Below are 25,302 nucleotides of genomic sequence, written 5' to 3'. Positions count from 1 at the left end.
ACAGATGCAAAAAAAAAGTAATAAGAATGAGATTACTACTCCAACTAGACACTCGATTAAAGCACATTTTTTATTTTTACAAAAAGAAGGCGAGACATATTCGGCGTCCCGAACCGACTTTGGTGGGACACCATCCCTAAGACCGGGACGAATGGGATCCCTAACCAGAGACAAAACTGTCCACCCCCATCCCTTAGCCATTACACAAATGACTCGCGTATACCTTAGGTTAGGTAAGGTTAGTCAGGAAACTGGACAAGAGTTTCCCGTCAAAGATCTTAGTCACATGATGACCCACCGCTGGAGCTTTTCGTCATCTAACCGAGGCCTTCTTCTGGCTTACCGGTCCACCCCTTTAAAAAATTAGGGTTATAACTATACCCATGTTCATGTTTTTTTTTTATATACCAAATATATGACTGGTACAGAGTAAAGTCTGAGGCAGGCACGGTGAAAAGCTCTGTTCCACAAGGCACAGTACTGGCTCCCATCTTGTTCCTCATCCTCATATCTGACATAGACAAGGATGTCAGCCACAGCACCGTGTCTTCCTTTGCAGATGACACCCGAATCTGCATGACACTGCCAGACACTGCAAGGCTCCAGGCGGACATCAACCAAATCTTTCAGTGGTCTGCAGAAAACAATATGAAGTTCAACGATGAGAAATTTCAATTACTCAGATATGGTAGGTAAACACGAGGAAATTAAATCTTCATTATAGTACAAAACAAATTCTGGCCACAAAATAGAGCGAAACACCAACGTCAAAGACCTGGGAGTGATCATGTCAGAGGATCTCACCTTCAAGGACCATAACATTGTATCGATCGCATCTGCTAGAAAAATGACAGGATGGATAATGAGAACCTTCAAAACGAGGGATGCCAAGCCCATGATGACACTCTTCAGGTCACTTGTTCTATCTAGGCTGGAATATTGCTGCACACTAACAGCACCTTTCAAGGCAGGTGAAATTGCTGACCTAGAAAATGTACAGAGAACCTTCACGGCGCGCATAACGGAGATAAAACACCTCAATTACTTGGAGCGCTTGAGGTTCCTAAACCTGTATTCCCTGGAACGCAGGCGGGAGAGATACATGATTATATACACCTGGAAAATCCTAGAGGGACTAGTACCGAACTTGCACACGAAAATCACTCACTACGAAAGCAAAAGACTTGGCAGACGATGCACCATCCCCCAAATGAAAAGCAGGGCTGTCACTAGCACGTTAAGAGACCATACAATAAGTGTCAGGGGCCCGAGACTGTTCAACTGCCTCCCAGCATACATAAGGGGGATTACCAACAGACCCCTGGCAGTCTTCAAGCTGGCACTGGACAAGCACCTAAAGTCAGTTCCTGATCAGCCGGGCTGTGGCTCGTACGTTGGTTTGCGTGCAGCCAGCAGTAACAGCCTGGTTGATCAGGCTCTGATCCACCAGGAGGCCTGGTCACAGACCGGACCGCGGGGGCGTTGACCACCGGAACTCTCTCCAGGTAAACTCCAGGTACAACCTGGTACGTAGATGGTTGTATCAGACGACAACATTTAGAGCGCAGCGAGAAAGTCTTAGTTCTGTCGTGTAATTCTTTGCTTCTCTCTGAGTTTTACTTCACGATAATGGAGGTGAAATGAAAAACTGGCGGAATTTTAAAAGACGGGTATGAATCAACGTCCAGCAGTCCACGAAACGAAGAACAAAAAAACAAGAGATTTTTTTTTGTATTACCTCTATCTGCGCTACAAATCATTTATTTGACATAAGCACTAAGCCCGTAGAATTCGAAAATAAAAATACAAAACATTGCCGCACATGCAACACCCAGAGCCGGATTAATAATAATAATAATAATAATAATAATAATAATAAATTTTTATACAAGCTCATGATACAAGGTATACAGACCTAGCTGACATCATTGCTTATGCAGAGTATTTTGGGCAACTTAGCTAAGTTAACTTTGTCCCCAGGATGCGACCCACACAAGTCGGCTAACACCGAAGTACCTATTTACTGCTAGGTGAACATGGACAGCAGATGTCTTAAGGAAACATGCCCAATGTTTACACCCTTACCGAGGATCGAAGCAGGAACCTCAATGTATGAGTCGAGTGCCTTACCAACCGGGTGGAGCAGGTATTTACAAAGAAGCGCATCATACCACTAACACGAACACTCAAGTACTCTTTGCAAAAAGAGGTTAGATATAGGTGAAATCCTGAAGGTCTTAAACAGTACAATTACATAAAGGAGGCAGCAGAGCACTGACAAAACATTACAGATCACTAGTAGCACTAACATCGCTCAACCTAAGTCTTCGAAAGGTTGATAAGACGCTATATTACAAACTATGAAACACATGACCATCACAGTCTGAACCAGCACAGATTTACGAGATCATATATATGTATATATAGAAGACATCACAATAAACGCGTGATTCCAAATACCCAAATACATAAAAATACCACATTGAGAATAAGGAAAAACCTGAGAGATTTCATGTGCTTATACACATCTTCTGAAGATATGTACGTAAATACATGAAAGTGTTCGGGTGTTTTCATACATACATATATATGTATGTTTGTATAAATAATGTAAGGTGTATGTTAGATAAAGTAAGACTTATACATAATGTACATTATATATTACACGAAAGAAACGAAATCATTACACACGAAACAGGCGAGTTGTGGCAGCCTAAAAATTACTATTCGTCATCTGTTAAGTAACTACTTGAGAGCGTGTTTTGTTGGTGGAAAAGAGGCGTGTAATGTTAGCCGAGGCAGGACACATGTGAATGTGTGTTGACGGTCAAAATGAACGTTTCAAGAAGGATGAAAGTGGCAGGGAAGTGGCTGCAACACTTCAAATTAGAGATCAATATTTAAAAGACGTGTTCGGTACATCCTGGAGCGTTGTTATACTGTGACCTTGACAGTGGCCCAGGATGGTCCGAATGGTCCTTTACAGAGTTATCTATGTAATTATTGGAGCAGTTGTGATATAGAGGTTTGTAAGGTGATGGTTACTGTCCCTCACCCTGGTTACTGACACCATGTTCACCGTCCCTAACCCTGGTTACTGTTCCTCACCTAGGTCACTATCCCTCACCCTGGTCACTGTCCCTCACCCTGGCCACTGTCCCTCACCTAGGTCATTGTCCCTCACCTAGGTCACTGTCCCTCACTCTGGGCACTGTCCTTCACCCTAGTCACTATCCCTCACCCTGGTCACTGTCCCTCTCCTTGGTCACTGTCCCTCAGCAGTACCAGTTACCAGTAGTGTCAGTAATGACTCATACACCGACCGTTACTGATTCTCTGCTCCTGCGTGAATCACTGACTGTTATTCACTGTTACAGCTGACCTAGCATGATTTGAAGACCGCTCACCCTCCAAGGCACTCAGAAGTTCAGTTTAAGTAGAGATGTTAGGATAGACGGCAGGTCAGGCGAGGCGTTCCCATATATTCCGTCTAATATACGTACTTAACATCCTACGTGAGACTGGTGGTGGTGGGAGCAGACGGTACAACCTGGCCCCCACTGTGCGGCCACTGGCACACACTAAATCTCACCACTCACGAGAAAACCCAGGTGGCTTAAGCCACTATATGCCACAGGGATGGTGAAGAACACTCTTACCAGCATCCAACTGGTAGCACAAAAGCGATATTGGAGACAATACTTGAAAGAGGAACTTGCATGGCTTACTTCTCTCTCTCAGCTGGGTTAGGAAGCTGGGTTGTCTTGCTGGCTTAACCCTCGATAATGGCTGACAGGAAAACGTGTAACGATGCACACAGCATGAAGGAGCAGGTGGATGACAGGAGACAGGCTGGATGATGGACTGAGACAAGCTGACGAACTGGCGTTCTCTCCCACAGACTGGCTTACTGGCTGGCTTAATTGCAAAATCCAAATCAACTCCTTGGAGATTGAAGCAATAAGCACACAAGCCAGGAAGCTTGAGAGACGGCCGTAACTGGCTTTCCAGGCTGACGACACCTGTGGGAGGTGGGTGAGGGTAGAGACGGCGGGCTGGCCTGAAATACCGCAGCGCACACTGACCCGACTTATTCTTCTGATATCTGCATAAATACCCATAAATCCACGCCCACACCGCTGCCACCAAATTGTCATGTGGGGTTTCGAAACGTGGATTGGGTAATAAACACTCAATTAGGATGTTAAGTACGTATATTAGACGGAATATATGGGAACACCTCGCATGACCTGCCGTCTATCCTAACGTCTCTACTTGAACTGAACTTGTGAGTGCCTTGGAGGGTGAGCGGTCTTCAAATCATACTAGGTCAGCAGTAACGGTCAGTGATATAACAGTCAGTGATTCATGCAGGAGCAGAGAATCAGTAACGGTCGGTGTATGAGTCATTACTGACACTACTGGTAACTGGTAGTGGTATTACTGAGACCTCACCCTGGTCACTGTCTCTCACCCTGGTCACTGTCCCTCACCCTGGTTACTGTCCCTCACCCTGGTTACTGTCCCTCCCTGATCACTCTCGCCCTGGTCACTGTCCTTCACCCTGTTACTGTCCCCTCACCCTGGTAACTGTCCCTCACCCTGGTCGCTGTCCCTCACCCTGGTCACTCTCACCCTGGTCACTGTCCCTCACCCTGGCCACTCCCCCTCACCCTAGTCACTCTCACCCTGGACACTGTCCCTCACCTTGGTCACTGTCCTTCACCCTAGTCACTGTCCTTCACCTTGGTCTCTGTCCCTCACCCTGGCTACTGTCCCTCTCAGCCCCACCTCGCCCTGGTTCACTCACGCTCCACCTCACCCTTCCCTTCACCCTCCACCTCAACCTCACCCTCCATTTCACCCTCCATCTCACCCTCCACTTCACTCTCCACCCTCCACTTCATCTTCCACCTCACCCTCCGTTTCACCCTCCACCTCACCCTCCATCTCACCCTCCACTTCATATTCCATCTCACTCTCCACTTCATATTCCATCTCACTCTCCACTTCACCCTCCACCTCACCTTCCACTTCACCCTTCACCTCACCTTCCGCTTCACCCTCCACCTCACCCTCCGCCTCACCTTCTATCTCATCCTAATCCTCACCCTTTACCTCACCCTCCACCTCATCCTCCACCTTATCCTGCACCTCATCCTCCCCTTCGCCCTCCACTTCACCTTCCACCTCAACCTCATCCTCCACTTCAACATCACCCTCCACTTCGCCCTCTGCTTCGCCCTCCACTTCACCCTTCATCTCATCCTCCACTTCGCCCTCCACTTATCCTCCACCTCACCCTCCACTTCACCCTTCACCTCACCCTCCACTTCACCCTTCACCTCATCCTCCACTTCACACTCCATCTTCCACTTCACCCTCCACCTCACCACTTCACCCTCCATCTCACCCTCCACTTCACCCTCCACTTCACCCTCCACCTCTGCACTTTACTCTCCACTTTACTCTCCAACTCACCTTCCACCTCACCCTCCACCTCACCCTCCACTTCACCCTCTGTTTCATCCTCTACTACACTCCCCACTCCACTTCACCTTCCACTTCGCCCTCCACTTCACCTTCCACCCTCCGCTTCACTCTCAACTTCGCCCTCCACTTCATCTTCCACTTCACCCTCCACTTCACCTTCCACTTCACCCTCCACCTCTGCACTTTACTCTCCACCTCACCTTCCACCTCCACCTCACCCTCCACTTCACCCTCTGTTTCATCCTCCACTACACTCCCCACTCCACTTTGCCCTCCACTTCACCTTCCACCCTCCGCTTCACCCTCAGCTTCGCCCTCCACTTCACCCTCCGCTACACCCTCCACTTCACCCTCCGCTTCACCCTCCGCTTCACCCTCCAACTTCCACTTCACCCTCCACTTCACCCTCCACTTCACCTTCCACTTCACCCTCCACTTCGCCCTCCACTTCACCCTCCACTTCACCTTCCACTTCACCCTCCACTTCGCCCTCCACTTCACCCTCCACTTCACCCTCCGCTTCGCCCTCCACTTCACCCTCCACTTCACCCTCTACTTCGCCCTCCACTTCACCTTCCACTTCACCCTCCGCTTCGCCCTCCACTTCACCTTCCACTTCGCCCTCCACTTCACCCTCCACCCTCCACTTCACCCTCCGCTTCACCCTCAGCTTCGCTCTCCACTTCACCGTCCACTTCACCCTCCACTTCGCCCTCCACCCTCCGCTTCGCCTTCCACCCTCCGCTTCACCCTCAGCTTCGCCCTCCACTTCACCCTCCACCCTCCACTTCACCCTCCACTTCGCCCTCCACCCTCCACTTCACCCTCCACTTCACCCTCCACTTCGCCCTCCACTTCACCTTCCTCTTCACCCTCCACTTCACCCTCCACTTCACCTTCCACTTCACCCTCCGCTTCACCCTCAGCTTCGCCCTCCACTTCACCCTCCGCTACACCCTCCACTTCACCCTCCGCTACACCCTCCACTTCACCCTCCGCTTCACCCTCCGCTTCACCCTCCAACTTCCACTTCACCCTCCACTTCACCCTCCACTTCACCTTCCACTTCACCTTCCACTTCACCCTCAACTTCGCCCTCCACTTCGCCCTCCACTTCACCCTCCACTTCACCCTCCGCTTCGCCCTCCACTTCACCGTCCACTTCGCCCTCTACCCTCCACTTCACCCTCTACTTCGCCCTCCACTTCACCTTCCACTTCACCCTCCGCTTCGCCCTCCACTTCACCTTCCACTTCACCCTCCGCTTCACCCTCAGCTTCGCCCTCCACTTCACCGTCCACTTCACCCTCCACTTCGTCCTCCACCCTCCGCTTCGCCTTCCACCCTCCGCTTCACTTTCAGCTTCGCCCTCCACTTCACCCTCCACCCTCCACTTCACCTTCCACTTCACCCTCCACTTCGCCCTCCACCCTCCACTTCACCTTCCACTTCACCCTCCACTTCGCCCTCCACTTCACCTTCCTCTTCACCGTCCACTTCACCCTCCACTTCACCTTCCACTTCACCCTCCGCTTCGCCCTCCACTTCACCCTCCGCTACACCCTCCACTTCACCCTCCGCTTCACCCTCCGCTTCACCCTCCAACTTCCACTTCACCCTCCACTTCACCCTCCACTTCACCTTCCACTTCACCTTCCACTTCACCCTCAACTTCGCCCTCCACTTCGCCCTCCACTTCACCCTCTTCACCCTCCACTTCACCCTCAGCTTCGCCCTCCACTTCACCCTCCACTTCACCCTCCGCTTCGCCCTCCACTTCACCTTCCACTTCGCCCTCCACCCTCCACTTCACCTTCCACTTCACCCTCTACTTCGCCCTCCACTTCACCTTCCACTTCACCCTCCGCTTCGCCCTCCACTTCACCTTCCACTTCGCCCTCCACCCTCCACTTCACCTTCCACTTCACCCTCCGCTTCACCCTCAGCTTCGCCCTCCACTTCACCTTCCACTTCGCCCTCCACCCTCCACTTCACCCTCCACTTCACCTTCCACTTCACCCTCAGCTTCGCCCTCCACTTCACCGTCCACTTCACCCTCCACTTCACCCTCCACCCTCCACTTCACCCCCCCACTTCGCCCTCCACCCTCCACTTCACCTTCCACTTCACCCTTCACTTCACCCTCCACTTCGCCCTCCACCCTTCGCTTCACCCTCAGCTTCGCCCTCCACTTCACCCTCCACTTCACCCTCCACTTCACCCTCCACTTCACCTTCCACTTCACCCTCCACTTCGCCCTCCACCCTCCACTTCACCTTCCACTTCACCCTCCACTTCACCCTCCACTTCACCCTCTGCTACACCCTCCACTTCACCCTCCGCTTCACCCTCCACCTTCCACTTCACCCTCCACTTCACCTTCCACTTCACCCTCCACTTCGCCTTCCACTTCGCCCTCCACTTCACCCTCTTCACCCTCCACTTCACCCTCAGCTTCGCCCTCCACTTCACCCTCCACTTCACCCTCCGCTTCGCCCTCCACTTCACCTTCCACTTCGCCCTCCACCCTCCACTTCACCCTCCACTTCACCTTCCACTTCACCCTCAGCTTCGCCCTCCACTTCACCGTCCACTTCACCCTCCACTTCGCCCTCCACTTCACCCTCCACCCTCCACTTCACCCCCACTTCGCCCTCCACCCTCCACTTCACCTTCCACTCCACCCTCCACTTCACCCTCCACTTCGCCCTCCACCTTCCACTTCGCCCTCCACCCTCCACTTCACCCTCCACTTCACCCTCAGCTTCCCCCTCCACTTCACCCTCCACTTCACCCTCTACGCCCTCCACTTCACCTTCCACTTCACCCTCCGCTTCGCCCTCCACTTCACCTTCCACTTCGCCCTCCACCCTCCACTTCACCCTCCACCCTCCACTTCACCCTTAGCTTCGCCCTCCACTTCACCGTCCACTTCACCCTCCACTTCGCCCTCCACCCTCCACCTCACCCTCCGCTTCGCCCTCCACCCTCCACTTCACCCTCAGCTTCGCCCACCACTTCACCCTCCACCCTCCACTTCACCTTCCACTTCACCCTCCACTTCGCCCTCCACCCTCCGCTTCACCTTCCACTTCACCCTCCACTTCGCCCTCCACTTCACCTTCCTCTTCACCCTCCACTTCACCTTCCACATCACCCTCCGCTTCACCCTCAGCTTCGCCCTCCACTTCACCCTCCGCTACACCCTCCACTTCACCCTCCGCTTCACCCTCCAACTTCCACTTCACCCTCCACTTCACCCTCCACTTCACCTTCCACTTCACCTTCCACTTCACCCTCAACTTCGCCCTCAACTTCGCCCTCCACTTTACCCTCCACTTCACCCTCCACTTCACCCTCCGCTTCGCCCTCCACTTCACCTTCCACTTCGCCCTCCACCCTCCACTTCACCCTCCACTTCACCTTCCACTTCACCCTCTACTTCGCCCTCCACTTCACCTTCCACTTCACCCTCCGCTTCGCCCTCCACTTCACCTTCCACTTCGCCCTCCACCCTCCACTTCACCTTCCACTTCACCCTCCGCTTCGCCCTCCACTTCACCTTCCACTTCACCTTCCACTTCACCTTCCACTCCACCCTCCACTTCACCTTCCACTTCACCCTCCACTTCACCCTCCACTTCACCTTCCACTTCACCCTCCACTTCACCCTCCACTTCACCCTCCACTTCACCCTCCACTTCACCTTCCACTTCACCCTCCACTTCACCCTCCACTTCACCCTCCACTTCACCCTCTTTTCTGACCATTCATATCACATTTTTAATATTAATATTACTGTTTATATTATATATCTTACGCAAATTGTTACCTTCACTTGTTTTGCTCTACAAATATAATAATATATGTTAGATAATATACTTAGAGATGTGAATCCCTCATCTATGTTGCACAGAATTCAAAATTTATTGACTTCCCTCATATTCTGTCTTGATATTGCTCGTCCCTTGTTCATTGATGTCTTCATTGATGTTCACTACAGTCTGTACTGTAGAAAAAAAAAGTTGTTTGAACTTAACGGATTTAGCGCTTCCCGGTGCTGATGATTCATCCTTAAAAAAATAGAGTAAAATTTTATGATTGAGGATTTTATGTTTGCATAGTTTGCTCAAAGAAAAAAAATTCCTTTGAGATTCTCATCTCGACGTTTGAGATTGCATGACATGACCTCTCAGTCCCACTCTGTTTATAAACTGCATGATTCTTATGTGGAACTTTTTTTTTTAATTATAATTACTTTTTTTCATTATCATGAAAAAACTTATACACTGTCATTGTTTAATATTCGCTTACATTATATTATTTACGGTCCCACATTATCTAGTATTTACTTAGAAATCTCAGCTTTTATTTCATTAAAAATCTATTTCTTGCATGTTAGAGAGAAGTTTGTTCATACGTGCGTGGTTCATCTTAGACGTTGCACCAACTGTTACTTGCTATCTTCATTAGGAATGTTATATGCTATAGTTCCATGAAATGTGAAGAGTATGATCAAACAGTTCTGTCTTGAAAACGTGGCCACGGCTCTCCAGCTTGCTGCACCAGCTTGCTGCTCCAGCTTGCTGCACCAGCTTGCTGCACCAGCTTGCTGCTCCAGCTTGCTGCACCAGCTTGCTGCTCCAGCTTGCTGCACCAGCTTGCTGCACCAGCTTGCTGCTCCAGCTTGCTGCACCAGCTTGCTGCACCAGCTTGCTGCTCCAGCTTGCTGCACCAGCTTGCTGCTCCAGCTTGCTGCTCCAGCTTGCTGCTCCAGCTTGCTGCACCAGCTTGCTGCACCAGCTTGCTGCTCCAGCTTGCTGCTCCAGCTTGCTGCACCAGCTTGCTGCTCCAGCTTGCTGCACCAGCTTGCTGCTCCAGCTTGCTGCTCCAGCTTGCTGCATCAGCTTGCTGCACCAGCTTGCTGCTCCAGCTTGCTGCACCAGCTTGCTGTACCAGCTTGCTGCTCCAGCTTGCTGCACCAGCTTGCTGCTCCAGCTTGCTGCACCAGCTTGCTGCTCCAGCTTGCTGTACCAGCTTGCTGTACCAGCTTGCTGCACCAGCTTGCACCAGCTTGCTGCTCCAGCTTGCTGCACCAGCTTGCTGCTCCAGCTTGCTGCTCCAGCTTCCACACTGCAGCAAGCTTCACCTGGCAAACTAATAACGTCAAACTCGCGCAGCAGTGCCAGACTCTGTTAGACTTTCTGTCGCCGTAAATAGTACTACATCAAGTCTGAACGACTAGACTTTAAACACTGTATAAGACGAGACGACGCCTGATAAAGCTCTGGTTCTGTTTCGCTTGTGTTACTTAGCTAAGTAGCTCCTTCCCGGTCAGACTTTCGACCGTTGTCAGTAGCACAACACAAGCTGGAGGGCCGAATCGTTTTTGTTCTTGCTGGTGTGATGACTTTTGAATATCCTAAATTTTGGCATAATTTTACAGCTGTCGAGCCCCTACCTCCTGGGCAGCACTCCTGGCACCTTGGTGAGTCTCGGCCCGCCCCTGGCCGCCCCCCCCCCTGGCCGCCCCTCTGGCCACCCACACGCCCATTACCCCCTTTACCCACCAATTCTCAAGCAGTGCCGTTCCATACCTAGCAGTTGGCACTCAGGAAGGCAGCATGGGGATCAAGGCCACCCATTCACATCATTAAAAATTAATTTGAACTTAGAACATATACTTGTTATTTAAGTAAATTAGAGATATACTGTGTACACACACACACACACACACACACACACACACACACACACACACACAAAGAGGTTAAGGGAAATCGGTCTGACAACACTGGAGGACAGGACGGTCAGGGTAGACATGATAACGACATACAAAATAATGCGTGGAATAGACAAGGTGGACAGAGACAGGATGTTCCAGAGAGGGGACACAGAAACAAGGTGTCACAATTGGAAGTTGAATACTCAGATGAGTCAAAGGGATGCTAGGAAGTATTTTTTCAGCCACCGAGTTATGAAGTGGAATAGTCTGGCAAGTGATGTAGTGGAGGCAGGAACCATACATAGTTTTAAGACGAGGTATGATAAAGCTCATGGAGCAGGGAGAGGGAGGACCCAGTAGCGGTCAGTGAAGAGGCGGGGCCAGGAGCTGAGTCTCGAACCCTGCAACCACAATTAGGTGAGTACAAATAGGTGAGTACACACACAGATGTTGCTGTCTAGATATGGAGAGTTTTCAGGACAATTTTTGTGGAATACAAGGAGTGTCTCTGAGGAAAAAATGTATGTGAATGTGACTGAAGTATCTCTAAGTCAGCAAGTGTGAAATTTATCAAGGAAAAGTAATAAAAAATATAAGAAAATGAAGGACAAACAGAAGCAAATCTATAACTACAGGATTATTTATAAAAAAACTGAAACAGAGTCATGGAGGAAACTTTGTTGTGTGTTGTGAAGGACTGACAACAAACCTCAAAAATGGACGAAATAAAGAGATGAAAGAGATTTGAACAAAGGTTTGCGCAAAAGCTCTTGGATTGCCAACTTCTCCAAGTGTTGACACAGGTGTTCCAGGAGGATTTAAGCGAGTATAACATAGCAGACAGTTATTACATGATACGTTATCTGTGAGGACTAATTAATAATATAATTAGATACTAATGTGAGAAATGTAAGTTAGTTTTAAGAAATACAAACTGAAATCATCCATTTATGAAACTTGGAAATTTGTGAGGGGGGGGGGGCAGTCCCATGGCTCCGGGAGAGAGAACCGAGGAATAGTGGGAGTTTGATCCAAGTGACCAAGACTCCCACGTTGTTAGTATTCAGTTCGACCGTTTCACTGTGAGTTTTATGCTCACTGTAACATAATATTTGTCTTAGCAGAGCAAGAGAGAACAACTTTACAGCCAGACACTGCAGTCACCCTTCATTGTTCGCTTCAACACTGCTGTAAAAATTATGTGTAGTTGTAGGGATATATTTGTTGCTTTAAGATGTTAGCTACTCATTAGAAGTTCTTGACGACTTGGCGACTTGTTCTCAGAATTACTCTTTCGTTCGCCACGTCACAGAGTATAAAATATTAGAAACATAATGAGAGGCAGGTGCAGGTAACACTCAGGTTAAACTAATGAGAATCACAGATATAAAGTAATGCTACAATTTAATGTTAACTAAACATGACATATTGAAGGAGAAAATGAAAATCCAAGATTCTGTGGAAACTGCTAAAATCCTAAGTGATGAAAGAAATAAGGAAGAACAGATTTTCTTCCGAATAATCGAGTCAAAGACATCCATGAAAAAGCTCGTTTTTTTAAAGCAAAGACAAGAATATATTAAGAGAAAAAAAATAGAGACAAATTTATAAAGTCAAGGCTATAAGACGTTATAAATGAGAAATTTGACATGATATTTAAATGTAGCCAGGCTAGTGGAAATGTATTCTAAATGAGGTAGTACTGGAAGGAAGTTATCAGTACAGAAAACAAACAATAAAAATGAAAGGAGGACGACTGGCAATACAGGTGAAAGCCAGCATTAAAAACTTCAGAAATTAAAATAAAATAATATTGAGAACTTTATTGATAACATCAAACAGACCGAAAATTCGTTCTTAAAAAAATGGATTCAGACTACTGTTTAAAATTACATGGAAGAGAGAATTTATCGTGATAAATGAGGGACTTCGGAAAAGGCCGCTTGTGTATACTTCAGGACATTTATTAAAGGCGAAGCTTCGCCACGAGTGACGTTATACCATTTACAAGCTAAATGAGGGACTGCTAAATATACTAAGCCAACCATTAATTAAAAGTGACCATGAAAATGCAAGAATAAAGCGAACTGAGGATTTCAATTATGCAAAAGATAGACTTGACAGTTAATGAAGCTGAAGCGATAAATAAATGTTCTCCCAAATTCCACAACGCATTGATGTTATGTTTTTTTTTTTTTTACTATGTCTCAGCAAGTTAAGAATGTGACTTTGACTGAGGACTGGCAACTCACCCTCAGTGCCACACCTGGTTTATACTACCACACTTGACTGAGGACTGGCAACTCACCCTCAGTGCCACACCTGGTTTATACTACCACACTTGACTGAGGACTGGCAACTTACCCTCAGTGCCACACCTGGTTTATACTACCACACTTGACTGAGGACTGGCAACTCACCCTCAGTGCCACACCTGGTTTATACTACCACACTTGACTGAGGACTGGCAACTTACCCTCAGTGCCACACCTGGTTTATACTACCACACTTGACTGAGGACTGGCAACTCACCCTCAGTGCCACACCTGGTTTATACTACCACACTTGACTGAGGACTGGTAACTCACCCTCAGTGCCACACCTGGTTTATACTACCACACTTGACTGAGGACTGGCAACTCACCCTCAGTGCCACACCTGGTTTATACTACCACACTTGACTGAGGACTGGCAACTCACCCTCAGTGCCACACCTGGTTTATACTACCACACTTGACTGAGGACTGGCAACTCACCCTCAGTGCCACACCTGGTTTATACTACCACACTTGACTGAGGACTGGCAACTCACCCTCAGTGCCACACCTGGTTTATACTACCACACTTGACTGAGGACTGGTAACTCACCCTCAGTGCCACACCTGGTTTATACTACCACACTTGACTGAGGACTGGTAACTCACCCTCAGTGCCACACCTGGTTTATACTACCACACTTGACTGAGGACTGGTAACTCACCCTCAGTGCCACACCTGGTTTATACTACCACACTTGACTGAGGACTGGTAACTCACCCTCAGTGCCACACCTGGTTTATACTACCACACTTGACTGAGGACTGGTAACTCACCCTCAGTGCCACACCTGGTTTATACTACCACACTTGACTGAGGACTGGCAACTCACCCTCAGTGCCACACCAGGTTTATACTACCACACTTGACTGAGGACTGGTAACTCACCCTCAGTGCCACACCTGGTTTATACTACCACACTTGACTGAGGACTGGTAACTCACCCTCAGTGCCACACCTGGTTTATACTACCACACTTGACTGAGGACTGGCAACTCACCCTCAGTGCCACACCTGGTTTATACTACCACACTTGACTGAGGACTGGCAACTTACCCTCAGTGCCACACCTGGTTTATACTACCACACTTGACTGAGGACTGGCAACTCACCCTCAGTGCCACACCTGGTTTATACTACCACACTTGACTGAGGACTGGCAACTCACCCTCAGTGCCACACCTGGTTTATACTACCACACTTGACTGAGGACTGGCAACTCACCCTCAGTGCCACACCTGGTTTATACTACCACACTTGACTGAGGACTGGCAACTCACCCTCAGTGCCACACCTGGTTTATACTACCACACTTGACTGAGGACTGGCAACTCACCCTCAGTGCCACACCTGGTTTATACTACCACACTTGACTGAGGACTGGCAACTCACCCTCAGTGCCACACCTGGTTTATACTACCACACTTGACTGAGGACTGGCAACTCACCCTCAGTGCCACACCTGGTTTATACTACCACACTTGACTGAGGACTGGCAACTCACCCTCAGTGCCACACCTGGTTTATACTACCACACTTGACTGAGGACTGGCAACTCACCCTCAGTGCCACACCTGGTTTATACTACCACACTTGACTGAGGACTGGCAACTCACCCTCAGTGCCACACCTGGTTTATACTACCACACTTGACTGAGGACTGGCAACTCACCCTCAGTGCCACACCTGGTTTATACTACCACACTTGACTGAGGACTGGCAACTCACCCTCAGTGCCACACCTGGTTTATACTACCACACTTGACTGAGGACTGGCAACTCACCCTCAGTGCCACACCTGGTTTATACTACCACACTTGACTGAGGACTGGCAACTCACCCTCAGTGCCACACCTGGTTTATACTACCACACTTGACTGAGGACTGGCAACTCACCCTCAGTGCCACACCTGGTTTATACTACCACACTTGACTGAGGACTGGCAACTCACCCTCAGTGCCACACCTGGTTTATACTACCACACTTGACTGAGGACTGGCAACTCACCCTCAGTGCCACACCTGGTTTATACTACCACACTTGACTGAGGACTGGCAACTCACCCTCAGTGCCACACCTGGTTTATACTACCACACTTGACTGAGGACTGGCAACTCACCCTCAGTGCCACACCTGGTTTATACTACCACACTTGACTGAGGACTGGCAACTCACCCTCAGTGCCACACCTGGTTTATACTACCACACTTGACTGAGGACTGGCAACTCACCCTCAGTGCCACACCTGGTTTATACTACCACACTTGACTGAGGACTGGCAACTCACCCTCAGTGCCACACCTGGTTTATACTACCACACTTGACTGAGGACTGGCAACTCACCCTCAGTGCCACACCTGGTTTATACTACCACACTTGACTGAGGACTGGCACACCTGGTTTATACTACCACACTTGACTGAGGACTGGCAACTCACCCTCAGTGCCACACCTGGTTTATACTACCACACAGTAGTATATTAGTATAACATTTATCACAGTCGTCTTGAGGGACCAAAAACGTGAACACATAAGAAATAACTTAAGTATAACAAAGGATAATGTTAAAGTTTAAGAAAGTTTGTCAGACTTAGAACAAACGAAAAATTGAAAAGGATCTATAAACAAATTATAAAATATCTTTCAGTAGTGTATCTCAAAAACTTTGTCATAAATGAGGGAGAAGTTCAAATATTAATACTGATGCAACAGGCGCAGAAGAACCACATTGTCCTCGCTGGAAACTTCAGTGTTTCACTTCAAGAAAAATTTTCTACGTTGTGTAAATATTTAAAAGAGATGACAACAGAGGAAAAAAAATCTGTAACTACAAGGTAGCCTCAACAAGAAGCCTTACTTTAAAAACAACGGGAAGAGCTGTTAGAGACAAACTGATAACACACTTGTAAAAAACCAGTCTACCAGCAAGCAGTTCACTTGTTGATCAGTAACTTCTTTTACATCAAGTCTCTCTACTTTATTTCTCCAAGTGGTCACGGGAGGAGTTGAGAGTATAACGCATACCAGTCACTTAATACGATTCGATTCGATTCCACGAGGTTTGACGGTACTGTCCCAGCCCGGGTCTTGTCCAGTTGGTGACCCGGTGTTGGTGTTCCCTCGTGGGGTTGGGTGTCGTTCATCTTCTGTTGCTCAGAAATTTTGCATTGTCTCCCCGGGGTGGGGAGGGTACTTATTACGAGAAACGTTTTCTATGAGGACTAGTCACAGAAATTATTCCGGGAGTGAACGGATTCCGTTTATCTAAACTTTAAAAATGCCTTTTAATAAAAATTCCAGTGAAACGAATCGGAAAATTGCAAAACATAGAAGTAATAAAGAGAAAAAAAAACAAGGCACAATATCGTGACTGGAACGATACACAAATAACCCGCACATAGAAGAGAAGAGCTTACTATAACGTTTCGGTCCGACTTGGAACATTAACAGAAGGAGAGAAGGAGGGATATATATAGGTAGGAGGTGGTAGTAGTAGTAGTAGTGGAGGTAGAAGGTAGTAGTAGTGGGGAAGGTAGTAAGGAGGAGGAGGAGCACTGCAAGGGCAGCTAGGTGCCCACAGAGGGGGGAAAAATAAATAAATAATGAAGGAACAAATACACAAGGCAGAAGAAAGACAACCCAAAAGAGAAAAAGGAAAGAGGAAAGGGGAAGAGGGAGAAGAAGAAAAAAGAGAATCAGGTTAAGTCACGGGTGTTCTGAAGTTTGGAGCATTTTACAATTTAGTGAGAAAGGAAGGCATCTACAGAGACGAAGGCAGGACTGTTGAAGTTGGAAGTAGGGAAGACAGTTTTAGCAAAAGACCAGTCAATAGGATGACTGTGATCTCTGACGTGACTGAAAAAAACAAGCCTAACACTACTTTTGTGCTCCCTAAGTCTGTCAAAAAGAGATCGGCCAGTTTCTCCAAAGTATTGAAGAGGACAAGAGGAACAAGAAATAGAGTAGACACCAGGAGAATCTGTAGAGGGAGGAGAGGTATGAACGAGATTAGTGGGAAGAGTGTTAGTCTGCGGAAAGTAAGTTTCATGTCTAAAGAACGGAGAGAGTTGTTGAGATTAGAAAGACCGGAAATGTAGGGAAGGCAGAGAATAGAAGAGTTCTCAGGAGTAGAGAGTTTGAGAGAGAAGAAATTACGTTTAGCACGTGAGAAGGCAAAGTCTGTGAAATGGGAAGGGTAGCCAAGACGGGAAAATGAATTATGAAGAGTGGAAATTTCTGATTGAAGGAACTGAGGATTACAAATACGAAGAGCACAGAGAAAGAGGGAGATAACACTTTTCTTGACAGAGGAAGCATGATAAGAAAAGTAGTGAATGTACATGCCACTGTGCATAGGCTTGCGATAAACGGAAAAGGCAAAACCTGTATCTGAGCGGTCTAAGTCGGACCGAAACGTCGTCGTAAGCTCCTCTCTTCTATGTGCGGGTTATTTGTGTAAGCAATAAAGAGAAAATATATATAGTGGCTGACATATTATCTGCTGGGAAGGATAATCCGAAGTGATAAAAGGAGGGGAGGGGGGAGTACACAGTAAAGTATAAATATTGAGGTGCCGTGAGGGTCAGTGACAATGCTTGTACCAGTACCTGTACCCGTGCCTGGGTCAGTGCCAGTGCCTAGGCCAGTGCTAGTGCCTGTGCATCGAGTCAATAATGTTTCTCATTTAAATAAGTAAGTTCCTAGAATGAACATTTTTGCAAAGATCCCATAAAGAATAAACAATAAACACACATACATACACACATATAAACACACACACACACACACAGAGATGGGACACAGTAACAAGGGGTCACAGTTGGAAGCTGAAGACACAGATGAATCACAGGGATGTTAGGAAGTATTTCTTCAGCCACAGAGTAGTCAGTAAGTGGAATAGTTTGGGAAGCGATGTAGTGGAGGCAGGATCCATACATAGCTTTAAGCAGAGGTATGATAAAGCTCACGGCTCAGGGAGAGTGACCTAGTAGCGATCAGTGAAGAGGCGGGGCCAGGAGCTCGGACTCGACCCCCGCAACCTCAACTAGGTGAGTACACATACATATAAGCACACATACATACACACATATATACATATAAACACACACACAAACACACACACATAAACACAAACATATAAACACACACAAACACACATAAACACACATACACATATATATAAACACACACTCGTATATAATTACATACGCATATAAACACATACACAAACACACGTACACACACCCATATATAAACACACACATATATATACACTATAATTGCATTTGAAAGTTATATAACAAATGTTTATTATTAATATAATTCAATACATTTCCTAATTTCAAAATTACTGCATTCTAAAAGACAACAATTTGAAGGACCACAGCATACACAGCTTGTCTCTCGAATTACAATCGAAACTCTACAAAAAAGTATATAGATAAGTGGCAACAATCATAAATAAGGCACATGGCAGGCACAGCGTTTCCTGCAATAGTTCAAAACACAAAGCATATCCTCTAAGTTCAGATTGTTGACAGAGAATGGGCGGTCTTATATAGACTTAGCTTAATAATCATAGTAACATCTGGGTGGGCTGCAACCTGCTGCTGTTGCTGTTGTTGCTGCTGTTGCTGCTGCTGTTGCTGCTGTTGCTGCTGTTGCTGCTAAACCTTTACAGGTTTAATGCTTACCTATAATTAACAATAATAATTATTGCTTACTCATGACTAATAATAATAACAATAACGTCATAGTGATATAGAAGAACACACTTGACAGCTACTCTGTGCTACGCAAGCATCGCGCCTTGACTTTGTACGCAGTGTTTAGCTTAACTACGCAGAAATGTGAAAAAAATGTATATATATTTCTATGGAAACCCATAATGATTAAGCTAACTGTAAATTTTAAGTATATACATGGAAGATCCGGAGCGTACCAATGGCTCCACCCGATTACACGTACTTAATGGACTCTGTCGTGGGTACATGTACATAATGGACACTATCGTAGGTACATTTACGAAAGCTTTGTTAGAGCTGGATGCTTTAATAGTAACATTTTCCCCAAAAATCTAATGTACATTTATTACCGTGTGTGCCCAGGTTAGACCTGTGAATACCATTTATGCAAATATAGATTCATTAACTTATAAATTGCCGTACTTTATTTGTGAAAGTAATTTGTTGTTATAGGAGAGGTTATTATAAAGTATAGAACCGTAAGCTTAACGTTGAGGATTTATGTTTATTGTGAAAGTAGGAGCCTGTGTGTGTGTGTGTGTGTGTCTTAACTGGCAGTTAATGGGGAGTTAGTTTTAAGAACCAGTACAGAGGGAGACTTAGTCGGTAAAAAAACATTAAATTTGCCCAACGCATTATTTCGGATAAATACTGGAAGACTGAACAAGCAACAAGTTAATGCATCAATGATTCTTATTTAAACATTGGCTGTATGTTTAGTGGCGACAACAGTAGTTTAAAGAGGCAGCAAAGATATTCATACTGGTGTAACTGGTGCAAGTGTAACAGCAACAGCAACAACAACAACAACAACAACAGCAGCAGCAGCAGCAGCAGCAGCAGCAGCAGCAGCAGACAACCACCCTTCTGCATGCTCCTGTTTAGGGTATAATTAATGGTTATGATTCTTAAGTAATACAGAAGTCTAGATCATTCAGCAGTTTCTTCCCCTCAACAATTTACCCCACCCCGAAAAACTGACTTTCACTATTCTATGATAGTTATTGATATTGAGGAAATCCCCAGAGGTGTTTATCCCTCAGTCATTGTGTAAGAAGGTATCCCTCAGTCAGTGTGGGAGAAGGTATCCTTCAGTCAGTGTGGGAGAAGGTATCCTTCAGTCAGTGTGGGAGAAGGTATCCTTCAGTCAGTGTGGGAGAAGGTATCCTTCAGTCAGTGTGGGAGAAGGTATCCTTCAGTCAGTGTGGGAGAAGGTATCCCTCAGTCAGTGTGGGAGAAGGTATCCTTCAGTCAGTGTGGGAGAAGGTATCCTTCAGTCAGTGTGGGAGAAGGTATCCTTCAGTCAGTGTGGGAGAAGGTATCCCTCAGTCAGTGTGGGAGAAGGTATCCCCTTTACACGGGACCTAAACAAATAAAAGGGTGTGAAATATTTCTATTTATTGCATGCCGTTATTTTTTTATATTGCATCTTAAATACATAGGGATGTTGTCTATAATCTGCCTTGTTTTTATTCAAGTTTTGCTTAGACTTTGAATATTATCTTCTTGTTTCATGATTTAATGCTCATTTATTCATGGGTATATATGTTATATTTAAGATATCGTATCGTTCTGCTGGTGATGACGCCACCAACACATCATTGCAGCACAAGCCATGCAAGAGGGGGGTGTGGAAGCCACAATACCGTGGCTGGAAAACATTCACGGATAACCCATTCTTCGGGCGCACCATTGTCAAAGCCTGTCCTCTCCAGAGGACAGGCAAAAATTAAAAAAAAAAAGGAGTTAGCCCATGGTATATGTCACATCAACACCATGACACATGATCCTGTTGAAATGTTCGTGTAAAGCCCTGTTAGACAACTCTGCCATTGTTATCTAACAGTTACCCTGAGAACATCGTAATGTTATTAATACGTGAACATTGTTATTACTACAGTTATTACTGCTGTTTCTTGTTTTTGCAATTATTACTACTGTTACTACTCTTACTACTACACTTATAACTACTGTTATTATTACTTTTATTATAACTGTTAGCACTACTGTTGCTACTACCATTACTGTTAATATCATTGCTTTTTATACTGTTGCATTACTAATACTACTGTTGCTACTATTACTATTACTACTATTATTACTGCTATAACTAGTTGTTATTAACAGACAGTAATAGTACGGATTAATTAATCGCTATTGTAGTAGGCCACTGATGTCCTAATATGTTCCAAGAATTTCTTACCTCTTGGTCCGTCTGATCCCAAATCTTTACGACGACGTCACCTTCCATCAACACAGCTCAGATTTACTGTCAAAAATATCTATTATTATTATTATTATTATTATTATTATTATTATTATTATAATGAAGCAGAAGAGTAGTAGGGGTGTCAGTAAATATTACATGTGATAGGAAATAGTTTTAATATTCATTACAAAGTAACTTTGAACATCATTTATATTTCAATTCCGTCCTCGAGTCACCTGTGTTTTCTCCCTCTGCATGATACTATACATCTGTATTACTGTAGCACACACTACACCTGTAATACATGTTCCATCATCATCACATACACATGCAATAGGCCTGCAATGTTGCTCTACACACTATTACTCTCGTATATAGGCCTACGATGTTATACTCTTATATAGGTGCACAATATTGCTCTTATATAGGCCTACAATATTAAACTTGCATATAGGTCTACGATATTTTACTCACATATAGATATTGCAGTCATATATACACCTAACTATTACACTCGTTTATAAGCTTAAAGAAGAAAATTGACTCGCGTTTCAATCAGCAGTTGTTACTTCATCAGTGTTACACAGAACAACCAGTAGGCCTAACCTGATAAATGTTCTTAGTTAACATCCAACTATGAGGACTACCCGGGGGTCTAGTATATAGTAACCCAGACTGTTAGGTCTACCCAGGGGTCTAGTATATAGTAACCCAGACTGATAGGACTACCCGGGGGTCTAGTATGTGGTAACCCAGACTGTTAGGTCTACCCGGGGGTCTAGTATGTGGTAACCCAGACTGTTAGGACTACCCGGGGGTCTAGTATGTGGTAACCCAGACTGTTAGGTCTACCCGGGGGTCTAGTATGTGGTAACCCAGACTGTTAGGTCTACCCGGGGGTCTAGTATGTAGTAACCCAGACTGTTAGGTCTACCCGGGGGTCTAGTATGTGGTAACCCAGACTGTTAGGACTACCCGGGGGTCTAGTATGTGGTAACCCAGACTGTTAGGTCTACCCGGGGGTCTAGTATGTGGTAACCCAGACTGTTAGGACTACCCGGGGGTCTAGTATGTGGTAACCCAGACTGTTAGGTCTACCCGGGGGTCTAGTATGTGGTAACCCAGACTGATAGGACTACCCGGGGGTCTAGTATGTGGTAACCCAGACTGTTAGGTCTACCCGGGGGTCTAGTATGTGGTAACCCAGACTGTTAGGACTACCCGGGGGTCTAGTATGTGGTAACCCAGACTGTTAGGTCTACCCAGGGGTCTAGTATATAGTAACCCAGACTGATAGGACTACCCGGAGGTCTAGTATGTGGTAACCCAGACTGTTAGGTCTACCCGGGGGTCTAGTATATAGTAACCCAGACTGTTAGGACTACCCGGGGGTCTAGTATGTGGTAACCCAGACTGTTAGGTCTACCCGGGCGTCTAGTATATAGTAACCCAGACTGTCAGGTCTACCCACGAGTCTAGTATGTGGTAACTTAGACTGTGGGGATTACTCGGGGTTCTAGTATGTGGTAACCCATACAGTGAGGACTACCCAGGGGTCCAAGACTGTCAGGGCTACGCAGGGGTCCAGTATGTAGTAACCCAGACTGTGGGGGCTACACGGGGGTCCAGTATATAGTAACCCAGACTTTCAGGGCTACCCAGGGATTTAGTATGTAGCAACCCAGACTGTCAGGACTACTCAGGGGTTCAGTATGCAGTAACCCAGACTGTCAGGTCTACCCAGGGGTCCAGTATGTAGTAACCCAGACTGTCAGGACTACCCAGGGGTCCAGTATATAGTAACCCAGACTTCCAGGGCTACCCAGGGGTCCAGTATGTAGTAACCAAAACTGTCAGGTCTACCCAGGGGTCCGGTATGTTGTAACCCAGACTGTGGAGTCTACCCGGGGGTCCAGTATGTAGTAAGCCAGACTGTCAGAACCACCCAGGGGTCCAGTATGTAATAACTCAAACTGTGGGGGCTACCCGGGGGTCCAGTATATAGTAACCCAAACTGTCAGGTCTACCCTGGGGTCCAGTATGTAGTAACCCAGACTGTAGGGTCTACCCGGGGGTCCGGTATGTTGTAACCCAGACTGTCAGGTCTATCCAGGGGTCCAGTATATAGTAACCCATACTGTGCGGGCTACCCAGGGGTCCAGTATGTAGTAACCAAGACTGTCAGAGCTACCCAGGGGTCCAGTATGTAGTAACCCAGACTGTCAGGGCTACCCAGGGGTTCAGTATGTGGTAACCTAGGCTGTCAGGTCTACCCAGGGGTCCAGTATGTGGTAACCCAGACTGTCAGGGCTACCCAGGGGTTCAGTATGTGGTAACCCAGACTGTCAGGGCTACCCAGGGGTTCAGTATGTAGTAACCCAGACTGTCAGGTCTACCCAGGGGTCCAGTATGTAGTAACCCAGACTGTCAGGTCTACCCAGGGGTCCAGTATATAGGAACCCAGACTGTCAGGGCTACCCAGGGGTCCAGTATATAGTAACCCAAACTGTCAGGGCTACCCAGCAGGTTCAGTATGTAGTAACACAGACTGTCAGGGCTACCCAGAGGGTTCAGTATGTAGTAACCCAGACTGTCAGGGCTACCCAGCGGGTTCAGTATGTAGTAACCCAGACTGTCAGGGCTACCCAGCGGGTTCAGTATGTAGTAACCCAGACTGTCAGGGCTACCCAGGGGTTCAGTATGTGGTAACCTAGGCTGTCAGGTCTACCCAGGGGTCCAGTATGTGGTAACCCAGACTGTCAGGGCTACCCAGGGGTTCAGTATGTGGTAACCCAGACTGTCAGGGCTACCCAGGGGTTCAGTATGTAGTAACCCAGACTGTCAGGTCTACCCAGGGGTCCAGTATGTAGTAACCCAGACTGTCAGGTCTACCCAGGGGTCCAGTATATAGGAACCCAGACTGTCAGGGCTACCCAGGGGTCCAGTATATAGTAACCCAGACTGTCAGGGCTACCCAGCAGGTTCAGTATGTAGTAACCCAGACTGTCAGGGCTACCCAGCGGGTTCAGTATGTAGTAACCCAGACTGTCAGGGCTACCCAGGGGTTCAGTATGTAGTAACCCAGACTGTCAGGTCTACCCAGGGGTCCAGTATGTAGTAACCCAGACTGTCAGGTCTACCCAGGGGTCCAGTATATAGGAACCCAGACTGTCAGGGCTACCCAGGGGTCCAGTATATAGTAACCCAGACTAACGTTTACAAAGTTTCTCTCATACCATCAGCTGTTACAAGTTAAAAATTTTACTACTCACTCACCATGGGTTCTAACCCCCACCAGTACCTGGCTGGATTAATCATTAATTTTCCAAATCAAGTCGCTACAGTTTTGGCTTTAATTAAACTAAAATAATGTGATTTATAGTAACACATTGAGGAAGCGGATCTTTCCTGGTGCTGACACGGATGTAAACATGCTCGGAATGTGGGGAAATATCCTTAAAATTATATATCACATGGGAGCGCTAAACTTGTAGGGGCCATACTGCACCTGGTACGTAATCAGAGGTCATCAGGTTCGATCTAGGGGATAAAGGAGGTTACCTCGAATTCCTTGAGTCAAGAGCCCTTCACCGGCAACAAGGCTTTCTTGAAGATTTTTTAAAATGATTTTTGCATGTGCTTTCTCTGCGTCACAGTACGCAGAACTGTGACGCAGGTAATTATGGGCACCTGGCCGAGGGTAGGCGGTGGATCCCATACCTTGGAACACCAGGCTTGTCATAAGTTATTTCATCAAATCCTGCCACATGCAGTCAACTTCAAGAGAGATTTGGGAATGCTTAACACTTCGCAA

At 46.8% G+C, this 25,302-nt stretch overlaps 1 protein-coding gene across 1 annotated transcript in view; it reads left to right on the top strand.

The window, feature by feature from the left end:
* Window positions 1-25,302, top strand: part of LOC128686284 (cytotoxic granule associated RNA binding protein TIA1) — a gene marked incomplete in the record, with an annotated part of 1,123,904 nt that overhangs the window by 1,091,628 nt on the left and 6,974 nt on the right. Inside the window, 1 exon segment of the mRNA XM_070085945.1 lies at window positions 10,940-10,981. Within this exon segment, the coding sequence (XP_069942046.1) occupies window positions 10,940-10,981 (42 nt within the window).

Source organism: Cherax quadricarinatus, chromosome 17, assembly GCF_038502225.1.
Source record: "Cherax quadricarinatus isolate ZL_2023a chromosome 17, ASM3850222v1, whole genome shotgun sequence".
In the NCBI taxonomy this organism is placed as follows: domain Eukaryota; kingdom Metazoa; phylum Arthropoda; class Malacostraca; order Decapoda; family Parastacidae; genus Cherax; species Cherax quadricarinatus.
This window is presented reverse-complemented; position numbering and strand designations above follow the sequence as displayed.